The 20,434-nt window shown below is 26.7% G+C and overlaps 2 protein-coding genes across 4 annotated transcripts in view; both read left to right on the plus strand.

The window, feature by feature from the left end:
* Positions 1–20,434, plus strand: part of LOC126896143 (cGMP-dependent protein kinase, isozyme 2 forms cD4/T1/T3A/T3B) — a 79,495-nt gene that overhangs the window by 17,764 nt on the left and 41,297 nt on the right. For 2 of the 3 annotated variants that reach the window (XM_050668644.1, XM_050668645.1), the window contains exon 2: positions 14,605–15,001. In XM_050668644.1, coding sequence (XP_050524601.1) covers positions 14,605–15,001 — 397 coding nt within the window. Of the gene's footprint in view, positions 1–2,807; positions 3,422–14,604; positions 15,002–20,434 lie in introns of those variants that run through there. The other variant, XM_050668643.1, reaches the window with a different exon arrangement.
* LOC126896169 (uncharacterized) overlaps positions 5,746–20,434 on the plus strand; it is a 180,822-nt gene continuing 166,133 nt past the window's right edge. Inside the window, exon 1 of the mRNA XM_050668716.1 lies at positions 5,746–5,755. The gene's annotated coding sequence lies outside the window, so the exon portion shown is untranslated. The remainder of the gene's footprint in view (positions 5,756–20,434) is intronic.

The following is a 20,434-nucleotide window of genomic DNA, read 5'->3' on the forward strand; positions in this document are numbered from 1 at the left end:
ACATTTTTAACTTTATAATGCTATGACATATTGAAAAGTGTATGGATCAACATTATTTTTTTATGAGAAATAATATTTTTTAATAATCCCTTTTTCATTCTACATACTTTATCTTAATTAGGATATTAATAATGAACTAGCAGATAATGTAGCTTTTGGAATAGTCCACCAATTTTTTAAAATTAAACACTATCTAAAGATTTGCATCGAAGCGTTTTTTTTTGATAGTGATTTTAATCACTGTCAGATATCATTATACTTAATCCATCTATACCACGTCACCACTGTGCCGCGACCCCCCTGTGCTGGGTTTTTTTTATTGTCTTTTTTTGTCTGTACATTAAAATACTTTGACCAGTATACCGATTTTGCTCAACGATACGTCAAAAGATCACTATATCATATTTTGTTGAAGTTATCAGTCCTATTATTAAAAAAATTCCTTCGTTCTCTGTAAATGGAAGAAATGCCACAAAAATTTAAATTTATAAGTCGGTAAATTTTGATAATTTTTAGTTTCAATGCGAAATTGAGGAGACAAGGTTTTACCATGAAGTGTTTTATTTTTGTGTCTGTAACTGTCACTACACCGATTTTGTTAATTTAGATAAACCTATCAGCTAAAATTTTGAAAAATATTTCAAATTACCCTACTGCAAAAACTGAAATATTTAAACGTTTTCTGCATTTTAAAATCGTTATAACTTTTTTTTTAATTTATGATCCAAATAAAATTTTAATAAAATTTAATTGAGATAATGAGCTTGCTTTTCTGGTTTGATTTTTATAAAAATCCATGTTAACAATTTTTGTTTCTACTTAATTTTTGAAAATAATTTGGAATAACTGATAACATGAAACTTTATGAACAATTATCAACGATTGTCTATTATGAAAAATGTGCCGTCATAGTAAAGTTTTTAACAATTTTTACAAACAAAATTCTTTAAATGAATATTAAAAGCCATAAATATTTTAGTGAAATTTTAAAACATTTTGTATTTACAAATTCAAAATATACATATTATTATGATATTTAACAGATTTCCATTAAAACGTTTTTTTATAACATTACACTATTAGTAAATAACTAATACGTGATTATCATCATGATGTTAATCACAGTTAGACATAATTTATACTTATCCCAACTGTGACTCAGCCTCTCTGTGCTTGGTTTTTTTTTTACTTAAAACTGCCATAACTTTTTTTTTTTAATAGAAAATTACAATCTATACATATGTCGTAAAACAAGAAATTATTATGAAAAATTTATTTAAAATTTCATGAATGACAGTATTGGGGGAAAACACTCAATGAAGCCACCCGAATTATTTAATTGGATTAGTTTACTAATACAATAAAATAAACTTACAATAACTATTTGAAAAATCAACGAATCAAAAATTGTTAATTTTTCATTATTACCTTAAATGTGTCAATTTAGGTATATATTTTTTGAGAATTGTATCCTTTACCTACCAACCTTAAGGGTGATTCTTAATAGCAATTGTATAAAAAGTTGCTTTTTAATATAACTTTTGAAATTATTCCGGAAAATATTACACCGTCATATTTATCTTAAATCATAGCTTATGTAATTAATAAATATTATAAAAAAATTTTACTTTGTTTTTTAAAAATTTAAAAAGGTATTAAATACAACTCTCTTTAAAAAAAATGTTTTAACTTTTGTAGTGTTTAATTGCATTAAAGTATTTCATTATAGTGATGTTAATAACTGTCACATATTAATCTATGCCACATTCTTCATAAGTTGGGTTTTTTTTTCAATATTAATGGTGCTTAAAAAACTGTATTCTTTAAACCCTCAAAAAATTTAAGGTAATACAATACCGAAAAAAGAAAAAGGTATTGATCGTGTCAAAATGTCTTTAGATTGAATTTTTAACAAATGTTGTAGCTTGTTACAAAAATGAAATCTTTTGATTAACATAATTTAATACTAGGTTTTATTTTAGACAGTAATTAATAATTAGTGAATAAACCTATTCCCAAATGAATACGAGTTCCGTTGTATGATTTTTAACCACTATTAGATTTCTACTTTGTTTCATAAAAATCCTAATTATTTTTTTAACCTTGTACAGTTAATATCTCTTGATATTGAGTTATCATCTTTATTAATCTATTTTTAAATGTGAAAATTAAATTTTTTATAGGTTCTTTCCTAATACGGTTTATAATTAGGTAGTAGTATTTTAATTAGGCGGTGATTATAAAACCCAACCGTTATCTAAAATATGATGTTTTGAGATGAATGACTTATTATACGTTTAAAATGTAATTTATTAAATTGCTGTAAAGGAGCTTTAAATGTTAAAATTTTCAAACGGAGCAAACAAATAAATTCGACAAGTTATAAATTAAAATATTTCTTATTACATTACATGAAGTATTATTACAATTCACTGTATGAAATGAATAACGGCGTTAGTGACTGACCACAGTGACGTAATTAGGATTTAATATTGATGAGAATATGTAAACAAATAAGAACATTTTTCACTTCCCCGACAAACGCAAAATATCGTATATTCACCATTTAATTGTTTTTGTCATAGCGGGGATATGACATCCCAATCCCCTTCCATAGTTACGCCAGTGGCTGACTAATGTAACAAAAAAGTTTTCTGTTAGAATGTAAAAAAACAATGGACATGAAGTGTTCTATGTCGATATAAACATATAGGTACCATCATTGTTATGCGCGGGAAAAGTGAAAACGTTAGTGTAACACGTTCGACGATGAGAAGGAAGCAGATGAAACTCAGCCGGCGAGCCAACGTCTAGCTGCGGACTAGTAGCGCTGCTCTTGCCGACCAAAGTTTTCGGTCGTCCGCGCACAGCACACCGCCAGTCGGACCGGTATCGCATGCCGCGTTAGTCGTGGTCACTTTGATCGTTCTATCGTGTTGTGGGTGTGTGAATTTGTGTGTTATTTGTATATGTGTATTCGTGATTAATTTAATACGAGTGCGCGCTTTTTGTGTAACATGCTGTAGACTTAACGCACACGTGTGCACATCGTTAGTATTAACAAAAAAAAATAATAATAATTTATCATATAAAACTTTTTTTTTTCTCCCAAAAGATTTGATTGTTACTTTATTTTATTGTTTGAAATAAATCTCTTACAAATTATTTGTTCACTATCCTAAGTACTGGCCGAGGCATGTTTGCCTGCCGGATACGGTGGCTACCTTTATGAAACTGTGTTTTGGCCAGTGGTGTTTTCCGTGGCTAGGCCGAAAAAGCGTCCCACCAACTTTGACCGCGGACAACAGCAAAAGCCTCGACGGTTATTGCAACGTCACGTCACCACCACTCGTCCCAGCCGTTGAAGACGAAGACGAACCGATGACGCGAGCAGCATTACCGTCGGACACCACTTCTGCAGGTAGTGTGTCGATAAAATTTGAAATTATTAACAGAATTAGTTGGTATTCGTGACTATGAAAATACAATACAAAAACATCCGTGATAACTGCTATCGCTAATTGATATTTTTTTTAATTATTTTATTTTTCACCGATATTCATTTCATTGTCAATTATTTATATATTCTTATGTCAATTTTTATGTAATCGACCAATCAGCTGTTGCGATAACGAATCGCGCTTTTACACATACACTACTGCACAACGACGAATGTGTGTATGTAATTATGTGCGTTTTTCACGGTTTTATTCAGCCGGTCGCCCCTCCAAATGCTGTCACAGTCGCTGTTACGACGTCGTCAAATCTGTAAAAGAAGTATATGTAATATGCGACATATTAGTGAAACCGGTCCAAGTAGTAATCTGTCAAACAACGAAAAATCCATTGGATCCGATTGTTTTCGATTTGTTGAACTCGGTTTTATTTTTAACAGAATTTTTAAATTCGGTGTAGCTATTCAATAATGAGTCATGAATGTCCACTAGAAATACTTAATACTGTAACTACACTTAAATCTAAAAATAACTCTTGCTTGTAACGATTTTTAGTGTTATTTCATACAATATTCGTATTTCGTTTTTAAATATACTTAAAAATTTTTACCAATTGAACAGTTTTAAAATACCTGTGTAAACTATAAATAACATGTAAAATCAAACCGGTTTGCCAAAAAAATATTTTTTATTAGTTTCTGTATAACATCTGCTATCTGTTTATACTCTATTAATTCCTATAACCACTCGAGTTTTTAGCAAATTTTATTAGCTATAACTAATTAATTTTACCGGTTTTGAGATATTTGTATTCATCGACAAATTTTATAAGAAATTTTTCTCTTATCCTGTATTCTCTTGTAAAAATAATATATCTTATGTAGATTAAAATCCCAAACAAATTTAGAAACTTTCATGCAAGTGAGATATCTAACCAACAACACTAATTATTATCTAACTCGATGAACAATAAAAGGTTCATAGTTCAATTATAATTATTCATGTTACAGTTGTGTTTCATTAAAAACTAATACTTTTATTCAAGTTTATAAACATTTTATAACTATTAAATTGTTCTTATTATTTTGTTATTACTCATATTTTTACTGCAGCATTTTTTAGATTATATACTTCTCCGGTAGTTAAATTTAATGGAATACAAAATCCTAGTACGAAAAGTTTTAAACTAGCTTGATTATTTCATTTTACATAACGGAATGTAATCTGTCATAAGTTTAATAGTGTATAGGTACGTGATATATAATCATATGTGTCATGTAAATGCTAATGATTAATTTGCAATCCAAACAAACTGAATGTAAACATAATTGTCTGAAAATATTAAAATATTTAAATTTTAAGAATAGAATATCAACATATTGACTGATTGCTGGCTAATTGACGTAAGCGACATTTTTATCAATAAATTTTGTTTTTCCTTGAAAAACAAATGAAACTTATATAAACTTCAAATTAGCCGCACTGAACATTTTTACTGAAATGTTGCCTACACCATTTAGCCTACAAATAGTCGATATCTATATTTGCACTTAAGAGTATTTCGTGAGCAAATATATTTCCATTGTTTTGATATATCAACTTCAAATCAGTATTTGTCTATTTTGTATAGTTGGGTATAACCCATAGGTCTCGGCTTGGAAAAATCTTTTCACAGTTCAAACATAATAATAGCGTAATCATTTTAATTTACTAATTAAATATTTTATGGAAACTACTTTTTTAAGGTTTAAGAAAAAAGTTTCGCGTTGGTGATTATGAATTTTTAAAATAATAATAAATATGATACTTAATCATACAGTTTTATTTCTGTTTTATTTTTGCTGTGAACTATTATAGACACTATATTTATTGTCTGTTTACTATAATAATTCTATGTGCGACTCTTCTATATTTATCAGAAAATTAGTAATATATAATGACTAATAATTAAATGATTCAATTAGAGACGTGTTTATAACATCTGATAGGAAAACAGTACAGTTAATCCTTCAAATGTGGGCTTTATGCTTGGGAATTATATTTGTTGGAATTTAACAGTGATTAAATTATGTTTTAATAAAATAACTTATGAAAAAATATCGCCATTGGTAGAGTGAATAATTTTCTATTGATTAACAATTAAAAGTAATAATTTAAAGGAACGTGTTTACTTTAAAATTTGAAATCTAATCAAGTATACAATTTTCTTATTGAAGTAAAATTTAGTTAATTTCAGTGAATTATACAGTTTTATTTATGATAATGTTTAAGTACGAAACTGTTCAGGTTTTTTTTTTCGATGTAGAACCTTCAGTTTAAAAATAGATATTAATATATTCATATCGCCCACATGATAATCGTATCATTGAGTAAACCTACTCGTGAATTACATTAGCAATAGTTATTCAAGCGTTTTGTTCTACAACGCTGTACAATGATAGCTAAGTATAATTAACACCATGCTATAAATACTTTATAATTTATACTTAAAACAATGACAAAAAATACATTTGACTCAAATAATGCAATTAAAATAATTTTTATACTGTAATTACACACCTAATTATTGAGTATTTTACGATATCGTTTTTTGTGATGACACTTTTTTTACTTCCATTGGTACTTTATTGTATTGAATAATTATACTTTCATACAACCTAAATAGGTAATAGGTCAATAGAAAAAAGAAAATATATAGATATAATTTGATAATTACTAAAAAAGATAATTTATGACCTTATGTACGTTTTTATTATTTTTCAGTAAACAAATGTGAATGTTTGTTTTTCAATGATAAGCATACACCAGTTCAATTATTATTGATATTTATACAAATAACAATTTTAAAATAGATTCCCTAGGTATTCTTTTCAAACATGTTTCTTAGGTTTTTAATTAAATTATAAACTTGATCTAACCCAATATAATTTATTTCTCCTTAATATTAAAATTTTTATAATTTTAAAATTTAGTTGAAAAGATTTTGAAAAATTTTTATTGTAAATTTATTATTGAGTTGGGAAAACATCACTGTAGAGTTGACTTTGATTTGCTACAAGATACTATCTCAATTTTTTATTATTATGTTATTATGTACAGATGTTATATTTAAATACAATCAACGATCCATCATGTATGTTCTTTTTGACATTCCAGTCTATAGTATTAACCAACATAATATTATTCTGTTGGTTTTATAAAAAAAAGATGCATTTTATAGTACTTAAGGATAGATTTCTTAATCAGTATTCAGGATATGGATTCTAATAATTGATGTCAGTAGTTAATAAATCCTTAATTAAAACATTGAAATAAATCAAATACGATTTGTTTTATTGTATTTTTATGCATTTAAGTAGTTTAGTTTTACCTTGTCTATCTTATCTATTATTTTCATTGCCCTATTTAAAAATGCTGTCTGTAATGATAATATTAATTTTCTATTTTTACTTATCAAGTCCAAGAAGTAAAACTGATACCAATTTGTATTCGGTATTAATTATAATTAAATACAAATTAAATAATTATTTAATATTATATTTTAATTTTAAATTATTGTCTTCATATATTGTTTTATCAATACTATTTTTATACATTTAGATAGGTAGCTGTTAAAGAAATTATTTTTTCGATCAATGTCTACAATCGTATGTTTGAAAAATTCTTTATAATTTTTTGTTACATTATAAAATTTTAATTTTATTAGTAACAGATTTTTTTAAATTTATTCATTTGTGTTAAACCAATGAATTAGTGATTAACAATAGTTATATTTCTACAGATATTGATGCAATGTTCTTGATTTTTTGTTTATTTGAAGATATTTTATACTATTACTGCACCATAGTAAAAAAAATCAGAATAGTAAAAAAATTTTAAAAATATTTGAGGTTGTCGTTTTTTTTAACAATTTTCACGACGATCAACATATAGTTTAACCGTTTTTATTGTCTTCTGAGGCGTTGAGAGTTTTTTTCACCTTTTCTGTCGCCTACTGAAAAATGAACATTTTTGGCACGATTTTATAATTTGTACTGTCGTCAATATAATATAATTCTAAACAATTAAATCAAAGTATTTTTGGCGGCATAAATTTAACACTTAATCCTTGACGTATAATAATTGAATTGTATTTTTGAAGTAACCATGTGGGTAGGTCGAAATGAAACCCCCCTTTTGGTTCGCTTATGTATGACTTAGTGAGGCGATTGGTCTAATAGGTTCAATATCATTTGGGTAAATAGAAATTTTATATAACATTCATAAATAGCGACTAAACCTGTTATTGTTAATAATCAGTTTTCTCCCTTATTTTAATAATAATGAAACTTTTTCTTAAAAATTAAAAATAGTTATCACGTTACATTAAACACATCTGAATATTTTTCCAACCAAAAATTCTTATATAATTTATTATAGTTATTTCTCTCGAATCTGATGAAAAAATAATTGATCTATTCATTTACGGTCTTTTGATAAAACAATTATGTACAATAGCACTCGCTATTCTATTATTAGAATTATATTTTAGATTAAACACTATGAAATAAAAATAATTAAAAAAAAACTATCACAATATAACAGAGATATAGGAATTTATTTAATTGAAATTAGGAAGTCGCCAAAATTGATGTAAAAATGGTTTAAAAGCTCAAAAACTAATTTCTTTTTTTTTTGTTTAAATAATTTTATTTCGAATAAAATAAAGATATTTGCAAATTTTAATTGAAAATAAATATGAACACATTGCATATATAAATTTAATAGGTATGTATTATGTTGGAAAACAAATTAGTTATTTTTTTTATATTTCACGTCTTGGTACATATTCCTTAACCTAGGGAGCCACGAAAGATTTTTTGAAATATCTAAATAAATCATTGATATAATCAGTGGTATTTTGGAGGGATATACGCGGTCATACAGCATATACCTACTAACAAATTTTTAATATGTTCTAAAATAAAAAAAAGGTTATTTGCGATAACATTACTGGATAATAATATAAGATAACTTTTGAATTATGTTAAATATAATAAAATACAAATTACACATATTAGAATAGATTCACTTTCCCAATAACGTGTTTTAAAATAAAATACTATTTAAATTGCTAATAATGTTGTAGGATTCCAAGTTTTCTTATATCTTATTTATTTATTACAAATTTTAATGGTAGCTATATTTGAAGTATTTAAATTACGTTATCTAATTATTTTCATATGATTGAATATTAAATACAATATTTAATATTAATTTTAGATATAATATAATTTTTAGTAGCAATAAAATAAGTATATGATTATTTTCCACGTGATTATTAAAATAAAAACTTGTTATTAAAAATTTAGTTATTATAATTCACAATTCTTAAACGATCATGTTTTTTGTATGTATACGTTAGATCGTTATCATTTTTGCATTGAAATATTACCCGTTCTAAAGCCTATTTTGAAAGATGTACTCCATTTTCCTTAAAAATTACAGTATCAACCCTTAGGAGTAGCAGGTGCAATTTTACTGCCGATATGTCTTTTTAATAGACTTGAAAGCCTCCATAAAATTTCTGCTCTGTATAATTTTATGTTTGGATTTAAATGTTTATCAAAATAATTCTGTAATATTTCCGTTAGTCTTATTTATGAATATTAAATAAATTAATAATACTAAATATTATTTAAGGAATAAAACAATTATTATGTATGAACGGTTTTGTATAAAATAACTTGGAATATATAGTAATTTGATTTTATAATTCTAAATTGTAAATGATATCTATTTAAAAAAGTTTGCCAAACAGGATCGGCATGTAGACTTTTTTAATTAAAAGTTAATATTGTGTAGTCAGTTGTGTAAAAGAGTGGTGGTATTGACAAGGATATAAGTCACAGAATTAAGAGCGGGTGGTTGAAGTGGAGAGAAGCGTCAGGTGTCTTATGGGATAAAAGAATTCCAATGAGGTTGAAAGATAAATTTTACAAGACTGTATTAAGGCCAGCTATGATGTATGGCTCAGAGTGTTGGGCGGTTGATAAGAAAGTAGATCAGAGAATGAGTGTAGCAGAGATGAGAATGCTTAGATGGATGAGTGGAGTGACTAGAAAAGATAGAATAAGGAACGAGCATTATAAGAAGGAGTATAGGTGTAGCGTCAATTGTGGATAAGATGAGAGAAAATAGACTTAGATGGCTTGGTCATGTTATGAGGAGAGAAGAATTGGAAGCTGTAAAAACAGTTATTGAAATGAATGTTAAAGGAAGAAGAGGTAGAGGAAGACCAAAAAGGAGATGCAAGGATGTTATTGAATGCGATTTGAGGACAGCTGATGTGAGCGTAGATGATGTGGGAGATCGTGTCAAGTGGAAGTTTAGGATAAGGGTGGCCGACCCCAAGTAGTTGGGATTAAGGCGAGGAAGAAGAAGAGTTAATATTGTGTAGTTTTTTGTTTCCGAACAATTTCTCTGTTTTTAAACAACTCAATTAATCTACATTCCTGTATATATTACATATTAAAAAAAATTTTCATTTACAACTTTAATGCTTGACAAAAAGTCATTTTTAATTATTTCTGTTCCCTAGGAAAACAAATTATTAATTATAGAGATAATAATTTTATTAATAATTTATTTATTTTTTGACATCACATGACTTAATATTTTTTTAATTTTCTGTGCTTTTGCAAAATGTTTTTATTACTTTGGAGAACTTGATTTTTTAATAATGAAATGGTTCACTTACATTAATACCATTTGTCAAGCGAACTGGTAGTTCATAACTACTATATAAATAGTTACTATTCTGTCTTCTAAGACCTTTATGCCCTAAGCCATCAATAGTGTTAAAATTCAAGTGTTTATTATCATTACACTATGTCAAATGTTTCTTAACACCATTACGTCTAATGGTTATCATTACATTGTATTAACTTTTTAATGAAAAATCAGTGAAATTAGTTAGTTAATAAAAAAAACTTAATCTTAATCTAAATTGAGTATCATGAGACTCAATTTTGAAATGAGATTGACCTTTGTACTAATTTATCAATATTCAATCCATTATATGATCTTTGGCAAAGTAATGTACAAATAATATTCGTGAACTAAAATAATATATTAGTCGAGTTTGTTTAATTCTTAATAAGTCAGTTAATTTGTTTGAAACCCAAGGTAAAAACTGTTTAATAAGAATTTTATGTTTTTTTTTTATTAAATTTTCTGTAACTATTGCTAAAATTATATAGAATGTACAGTAAGTAAGAAACGGATTTCTATTATTATCATTGTTTATAACAATTGACCTGTTTCCTTACTAACTGAACACTCTGTATAAAATTATTTATAATGTTTTTACCTTTACTTATGTATATATAATATAGAAATATAGATTTTTTAATTTTTAATTTTATAGTATTTTCACTGATTAGGTTTATTTTTAACAAAAGATACATATGTTAATTCATACAATTTGACAGGAAGTTGATTTTTTAGTCAAGTTAATTTGAATAGGTTAACATAACACCAAATTGTAATACATAAATTTATTTGTAGTAATGGAAAAAATTGTTATGTAAGGCTGCATGTTATTACTCATCTAAATTTAAATGAGAATAAATTGATATTGAAAAATTAAATGGATTTAAATTATTAAAAATAGAAATAACTACTTTTTTTTTGCCGAACTTATAATATAATATTAAAAATTCAAACTCCTAAAAAAATGTGTGCAGTCAAAATTTATTCAAAATTAAAATAATAAATTTAATATAATATAGTTGAAACTTAGCGTAGTTAACAACAATGTTGATTAAAATTCAGAAATTATTAAAATTATTAATATAAAATAGTTTGATGTGAATTTGTTTTAATAATATATTATAATGTATTTTATTTAAATTTGCATGGTTAGTAGTAGTTTTCACAAATGCAGTAAAATCAAAATTATTTTAGAAAATAAATTTTACTTTACTGTTCTTGAAATATATATTATACAAAAAGATATCTAAATTTTTAAAAAATGGAGTGACTTAGTCCTCGAAATACGCATATACTAAAATAATTATTTGTGAAAAAAATTATAAATTGTATTTTAAGTATAGTGAAAATAGTTAATTTATCACTAAATCGTACACTTTTCTTTGCTTTGTCATTATTTAATATATAGAAAATAAAATACAAAAACAATTTTCCTAACTTAAATTTAAATAGAATGAGCATTAATTTATTGTTATTTTGAAAAATATACGTATTGTCAAACATTTTCAAAGATCAATTAGTTGATTTTCATAAGTGGATATCTTAAAAATTAAAACTGTTCATTTTGGAAATGTTTATTTCTAGTGAATTTCCCATAGTTAAAATAGTAATATATAATATATAATGATATATTGTCTAGAGTTTGAGTGTAATGCTTTTAATACCATATAAATAGTCTTTATTATTATTATTCAGGATTAATAAAAATATGTTTAAAAAATAAAAACATGTTTAAATAGTTTTTAATTGTTTGAATAAAAAAAAAAATACGGTAAATTATCACTATATTAATTAAACTATATTAAAACATGAATTTTTATATATTTATATTAATCCACCTTAGAATGGATTAATTATTTTTATATTATAATGCAAATAAATATCATTAATTGAAGAATACTTAGTTTTTTACATTTTATAATAATTGTAGTTATCAGGGTTGCAAAATAAACTTTTTTTTAACGAGTTCAAAACATAAAAATATTTTACCACTTATAAATCGAGAAATAAATAAATACTATTTAAACAAGTCAAATTTTTTTTTTCAAAATTATTATTTAGTGGTATTTTAGTGGGGAATTTAGTGGTAAATGGTAAATTAATCACTATGTAAATGATAAGGATATCTAATAAATTTAATAAAGCAATTTATTTAAATGGTTATCATTTTCAAATTTCGATTATGAACTTATAAAAATTAATAATAATAGACTTTTAAAGTATAATTTAGTAAAGTAATAACTTTTAACTCTTTTTTTTTTTTTTTTTTATCACGGATCATATCGTTTATCAAGCTTTTAAAAAATGTGGTTTTATCTATTCTGTGCTATGTTGTTGTAAATTAAGTAAATGACCAAAATAATTAGAAGTTTTTTTTTCTAAAGAAATATTAAGAGTTCCGTATGTGTTTAGCGCCGATATTGTAACATTGTTAAATACGTATATGCAATTCTTCACTAATTTTTGTAATTGTTTTACTTAAATGTTTTTTATATTATAGTATTAAATTAATGTTTTTTATTTCAATTTATATTAGCTATAAGTAATCAACTCTTATTATATTGTTATACTATCTAAAACTTAAACTTAAAAAATTAAACTAACATACCTATAGAGTGATTTTAAATGTCAAATGAATAACAGATTATTTAAATATCATTATATTACTTTAGAAACTTCTTAAGCTCATAAAAAGGTTATGAAATTTTGAATGAATCTTTTCAAAATTAATTATTATTATTTTCATTTTTATCTTTATCTTCATTATTAAAAAATAATCTGATAGGTTATTTCAAACTAAATTAAACGAGAATTTAGAAGGGTTGAAAAGCTGTACTTTATAGTTTTTACAGAAAAGTGGACATTAACAACATAAGTATAATTCATAAATTGTTACTTATTTTGTTTAAAATTAATGTTAATTAAGAAATTTGTGATAAGTAAGCATAATTATTTATAAATTTAGTATACAAGTAATAATGATTGTTAATGATTTGTATTATTTATTTAAAAACTGTCTCTCAAGCTATTAAAACCAGTTTATATGCATTTCGTAGTATTCTTAACCTACTAAATGTTTTTATGACAAGTAAAAATTTTACTGTCGTATTTTATAATTTTAAAAATATTAAATGGAACACAAATAGATAAAATAAAATAAAAAATCATAAAGTAAAAATTGAATTAAATAGAAAAATTTGGTTTAAAATAACATCTGTATAAAAAATAAAATTCGCGAGAGTTTCATTAAAGTATCACCTCCATTTTGATTTGATATTTTTGTTAGTCGATGCAGTTTTCGAATTATTTAAGATGGTTCTTTTCTGTAACTAATGTTAGATTTGTACACAATATACGCCTATGTATATTTAATCGTGGAGAGAATTTAATAGATGCTCGAGGACATTCTGATTACTGAGTCACTGCCACGAGTACGTAGGAGATTGGAGTGGTTTAAACGGTCAAATTACATCAAATCTTGATTCAGACAATTCTGTGAATATTGTTTAGGGCTAGGCGTTAAAAAAAAATATTGTAATAAAATTTGCTCATATTCAATTGTAATATATTTACTAAATTAAACATCAGTGTATACTAAATTGTAATTGACCCGTCCGAATATTTTATTTTAAATATTTGAGCAATTTAACATTTCTAAGTAATCCGATGTAAAATTTTGGTGTAACGTATTTTTTCTCGTAGTCGTGCTATATTTTGGGCATACTTGTTTACCTCTGAATTATAAAGGTCAATGTACAAGACCATGACTTGGTCGACCTCATATTAGATTGAATGGTATCTATAGTTGCTGTATTTTACCATTTCATTTTAATAACTATGAACTGTATGCAAGTTTTTTCGTTCGAATTTAATAATCAAAGACTACCGGTACGAGTTATCTCCATTCTAAAATGTTGCCAGTAAAATATCAATTAGCTAATTAATGCAGTACAAGATTTTTATTGTTAAAAAAAAAAATTGAATAAACAAATAGTCTATTTTTTGTAGACTGATTCATGTTTAAAATTAAAAGGTTTGATGTGTACCTACACTTAAATTTTTAATTTGTTTATTTATTAAACGTAACCTTATCTAGTTTTTTGGTTTATCTCAATCATATAAGTTTTTGGGATATTATAAGTAGGCTTTTAATTCATACGCTGTATCTTATAAACAAATACCGGATTAATCTAAGTTTTGCATTATACTGGTGCAAATGTTAAAGTTTTTCTCTATTTTTGAACATAATTATAATTTAACAAAGCCTATACAAAACTGTATAGGTGTACAGTCAAATTGTCATTTTACTCCTATACTGTAATTAACATTCAGTGCCATTGTTTAACTTTTGCTGTATTTTTCCATAATAATTAATCTGAAGTATTTGTATTTTCAGATATGGCGGCTTCAGTGGACGCTCAAGACCTGAAAACATTATTGGAAGCCAAGGACGCCCTAATTCGCAACCTTGAGTCTTTACTTCAAGCCAGGAATAACGAAATCCAAGAACTCCGGTCACATCTAGATAAGTTTCAGAGCGTATTTCCATTCAGCAACCCTGTGTCACCAACTTCTACGCTTTCATCGCATCACCATCATGTGACAAGCGCTCCTTATCATCAACAATACCACCAGAGTACAAATCTAGTGGCTAAATCTTTAACATCATTATTAGATGGAATTGCCAGGCCTCGGAAACAGCGAGCTCAGGGTATATCAGCTGAGCCCCAAAGTCTGAGTACTATACAAGAACTTAGTCAAAAGAAGTTCCCAACTTATCCGAAAAACGACAGGTTAGCCTTTTTTACAGTAGCGAATTATTATAATTTAAATTCTCCAAATTTTACTTATTATGATTATTATAAAATGTAAACAATTCTGATGAGATCTCAAAATCTTTTGTTTTCTGAGCATTCTATTGTTTTCAGTGTTTTGCAAAATCTGATTTTTAAATTAAGACCAGATAAAAAACATTTTTTTTTGAACACTCAAATACTCGAATGTGACACAGAACACTTAAAATAATCAGCGTTCAGCTGAAATGACGAGTAGGTATATTTTCATTTGTTTAACCAAACTGTTGTACGGCTTAAAATATAATTTTGGTCCGGTTTATATTTAAATTGCATTGCCAGTACAGCAACGGTAATTAGTGCGCGCGTGTATTTGCGTATGGTTTGACGGTTTTGCCTTGACTATATTATTGTATTTCTAGTTTACTACGAATAACTAATGTCGATGTTAATAACGAATGTTACGAAAGACTGGTCATTAGTAGCGCATTATGCCGTGAACGCGGTAAGATTGAGCGCACTTAAACCAATGGATTAAAGACAAGTGAGAATAATCGCATCTCAGGTGGAATTAGGTACACGTGTCGCAATAATTTGGAAGATCTTTATCAGGATAAATTTTCAGTCCTTTTTGAATTGCGAATATGACGGTTATTTTTATTTTACCATCGATGCGAAACTGAGAGTGAATTGATTTTGTGATGATGTGTTTTTTTTATGCCTGTTCATCAAAATTCTCAGCTCTCATTTGACCGATTTTAAGTTTAGATACGTAGTAAAAACCCCTTCAGTTTAAGAAATTTAGAAAAATGTCTAAAACTTACAATATTGTAAAATATGTCATTTTCAAATTTTTTATTTTTTGCCATTTAAAAACTACTCTAACTTTTTGTTGAAGTCTAATATTTTTGAAATTTTAACTCAATAAACTAGAGACGTTAAGTTTTCTTTTAATATGATTTTTTAAAAATTCAAATAAAAACTTAAGCATATGAAAAGTTTGAAATACACTACCCACATAAGTTAATATTTTTTTTCAACTCAATTTTTAAAAATGTTTCGGAACGTTTGACAACTTTTAACCTGTATAAAATTATAGTTCTTGAAGAGTACTATAAAAAAAGTTCCATCCCACATTGTTTTACTATGAGAAAAAATAATTATTTAGTTTTTGAAAATGCTCCATGATACTGGATTAATTAAACCTATACCAAATTAAAGATTTTGAAGAGTATTTAGAATGAAAAAAAAAAAAGAGTTGTCACGATTTTTTTTATTTGAAGTTACAAATCGTAAAATTTTAGTGAAAATTCATTAATTTATTCATTCTGTTATAACATTCTTAAAAATACACTGATCCAAATGAAATTTTATTAGAATGTACTAGAGAAAATGATCTTTCTTTTGATATAATTTTTATTAAAATTAAATGAAAAACTTAAGTACATGGAAGTTTCGAAAGTATACATCCACGAATATAAAAAAATTTGTTGCAAAAATTAGAAATATACATATTATTTTGAAATTTATCAGACTCGCATCGAAGCGTTTTTTATGATAGTGATGGTAATCACTATCGGATATCATTTATATTTGTCCCAGTGGAGTCGTGACATACTCCAGTGTGCTGGTTTTTTATTAATTTTATGGTTTAGCCAAACAGATTTGTAACACTTGCCGTTGACTACGACGCCGACCGGGAGACCCGAAGACATTTAATAATTCAGTTAGCTTTCAAAAACATAATCATCTCTAAATTTCCATTTCAATCTTGCAAATATTTTTATTATATGATCGACGTTTATAAATAGATATGCTCGTAACATTGTTAGCAAATAGAATGTGTGAGAACGGATGTGGATGATTTTCATTTAGTGTATTTGAATAGTATTATTACTGCGAACAGTTCGATTTACTTAGACGTGTCGAGACGTTGATCAAATATCGCGTGATCAATAAAAAAACATTGTTTGTATCAAATGTACAATTTACCCGTATACTAACGTGAAAACGAGATACGCATAGCGTACAGTGAACTGTGTTAAATGTCTCTGTGTGTGTATTATTATAAATAATGCACACATCAACTGTCATTTTTATACCTAATAATAATATAATGCGTAACGTGTGACGGTGTTTGGAATAATAACGACTGAGTAAACAATTGTTATCAGTGTATGAAATACGACTGTTTTATCTGCCTGCCAGTCAAGTGTTATAAAGTGTAATAACATTACAATACATAAAATATCATAAATTCAACTTTAAAACTTAAGCGTTGCCGCAAGAAAAACGAACCTTCGTTGGGAATTAAACTAATAAAATATATTGTACGGTTTGATTAATCAGTATATTATTCTATTAATATATTCTCCAACAAGACACTTCCGTTGGCTTTGTTACAGTCGCACACTTTTTTACGCTAATAACACGTTGAACTTATCTTAGGGCTTAGAATACAACGTTAGATTTGCACGTGTTGACTTGATTTCTAAATTTAATAAACTCTACGAATAATAGTGTATGTCTTACGTTCGATTGCCTTTGATATCAAACTAGCCGTGTCGGCCGCTAGGTTTTGCAGGGTCTCTGTATCAGGGGAGAGATCGTTGAGATTTCCCACCCTCCCTCATTTTTAAAATAAGTGCGAGGCTTTGGTAATATGTTTTATTTGTCCTCCTCTAGCACCCGCCGACATTGCAAACAATAAAAGCGTTTTGTCGATTAAACTGAATTATTCTAGTGAATTTTTGAACCTTAAAACTTCTTTCAATTTTGGATCCTGTTTTTGTAATTATTCCGATAATCCATTTATTAGAGTAGAAAATGTTTTCAAAGTTCGAACGTCACATATGATGTGTAAAAAAACTGCAATAATAAATTTATTTTTTTTTATCAACAAATAAGTATTTCTACTAATGTTTAAATGCCAATATATAATAAAAATAATTAATTTACATACCAATACCAGTCTAAATATATTACTATCAAAACTATGTAATGCCAATTCTGTATTACGCGACGAGCAAACACAACATTTATTGTTTAATTTATTCAATGCGTCGGCGTATGTGATCGTCTAAATGTTGATTTAATGTCAACACGTTCATATGTATCGCCATAAATTATTATCATAATCGTTTTGTACAACATCTACGTGTATGGAATATAAGTTGTTAATTAATATTTAATTTAACGTTTTTCACTGCCATTAACGCATTTCTATGATTCGAATTAGAATGTACAGAAGAACAGGAAGCTGAATCCATATTATATAACTGCAATAAATCCGTTTTGGCGTCTTAAGAGCAGTTATGAAAAATAATTTTGATTAAAATTATGTAGTAGGAGTAAAAATACTATGCTCGATTTTAGTCACTTAATCAGATGGATTAGATTACGAATAAAACCTACCATCAAATTCCAAATGCTTGTGATCAACAAAATATTTCAGTTCACAATTTTACATAATGTATTTTGCATGTTGTATCATTGATAACTGTAAAGAATCGTTATTGAAAAATGATGAAATATAGGCGTGCAAAGTAATTCATGAGAACAGGTTTGCTATGAAGCGAGAATCGAACTTAGGTGTTATGTGGTGACAGCTTTACCAGTGATTGAAAAAAACGCTGAACAAACGACCAAACTTGTTCAAATCTTCCTCTACTCAAATTGATATATTTAAATTTGAATACGCTATTATTACTATTATTTTCTAATTTATACTTAAATCTGGCAAACGATATTTTGGGAACTCGTTTTAATTTAATAACAAGTATTTTTACACAAAAACGAGTAATTTTAAAATACCGGAGTGTTTTATTTTTAACTCATCACTTATTTAACTAATAATTTTATTTCAAGGTACCAATAATTATTTTTATTATTACTTATCAATAATTTTAATTTCAGTGTATATTAGTGTTAACATTTGTATAACACGGAAATATGAAGAGTACTTTAAAATCATAACCTATACATGTACAATTGTTTTAATAAATAAAAAAATTTCAATATTTTACATTTTGTGTTACAAATTTTAATGGCTGTTAATATAGTTTATGAATTAGTTTTACTTTGATTGTGGGCATAATTGATAATTTCAATACATACAATGTGGTTCATATTAATATTACAAATTATACTTGAAGTTGTTAATATTAGTAGTGCAGTGCTTAAAGATTTTTTTGGTTTACCCCAAAAGTCTTAATCATTCTTGACAAATATATTTAGATTGTTAAGAAAAAGCTGGAGCCACGTGAGGGAGTGGTAATTCAAATTCATTCTTTTACAACGTCCTTTAGGCATCGCAAGGCTAACTACTGAAATTCGTTATGGACCGGGTCACTGAATGCGGAATCGACCGTGACAGTCAAGTATGCATACAGTCTTAAGTAAAACTGATATTTGAGAGACCGCGACACCATTGGCTTCATTCAAAGGGCTAATACTATATCAATCGTTTAATATGGTAAAAATTCAAAACGATGCAATTATTAATGAATTCCATAAAATCAGTACCACACTATTACTCAAAAAAAATATTACACATTTCAACTTTTCGAAATCCTTAGAAATAAGATTATAACTTTCTTCTATCTAATAACTAGATTAGAAATAAGATATTTCTCTTTATATGATTCCATTATCTTTTCTATCTAAGTACATTTTGCACCGGATATACTAATCTTTGGGTGATGTTTATTTAAATTTGCAAACAATATAGGAAGGTCGGCTCTTTTTCCCTGTAAATGAACTTATTTTAAAATCTTTATTGAATAATTACTGGTATACTTTACACGTGGGAATGTGCCATCATTTTATTTTCATCTGATATAATAGCGGCCAAGTAATAGTCGTATCACGTCATCATATAAAATTTTGGACCACGGTCAGAAAAAATAAAAAGTGAAAATATTATTAATCTCTGAAACTGATGTTTTTTGGACCATTTTTTCTTCATTTCTGCTCTAAACAACACGATACGCCCACCGCTGTATATGACCCTAACTTTTATGTATAGGTCGCCGATCCCGTTTTCAAATAACTTAATGGCGCGCGAGATTCAGTTCGGCACAGTAGTATAATCTGCGTGCTATAAAAATAGGATTCATTTTTTTGTTTTTTATCGAGTTGACCTTGAGGAGAACCCGTCGGTTGCGATGTCGATGCTATAACAGTCGCAGCGATGCCAAACTTCTCCGCGTGCGTTCGGTCGCGCCTATCGCCGCTTTATAATAATACACATTTATAACCTTTATTATGTTTGTATATAAATAAACATATACATAAATTAAAAAAATCTGCTTATTCGCCACCGGCTATTTCGTAACATAATGCGGTTTTGTTGGTTAACTTAGATGTGTATTATTTGTATACAATTACATTATGCTACTTTTATGCGTAGTCAACCGAGCAGAACTATTATTA

Source organism: Daktulosphaira vitifoliae, unplaced genomic scaffold (assembly GCF_025091365.1).
Source record: "Daktulosphaira vitifoliae isolate Bord-2020 unplaced genomic scaffold, ASM2509136v1 Scaffold_1, whole genome shotgun sequence".
Lineage (NCBI taxonomy): Eukaryota > Metazoa > Arthropoda > Insecta > Hemiptera > Phylloxeridae > Daktulosphaira > Daktulosphaira vitifoliae.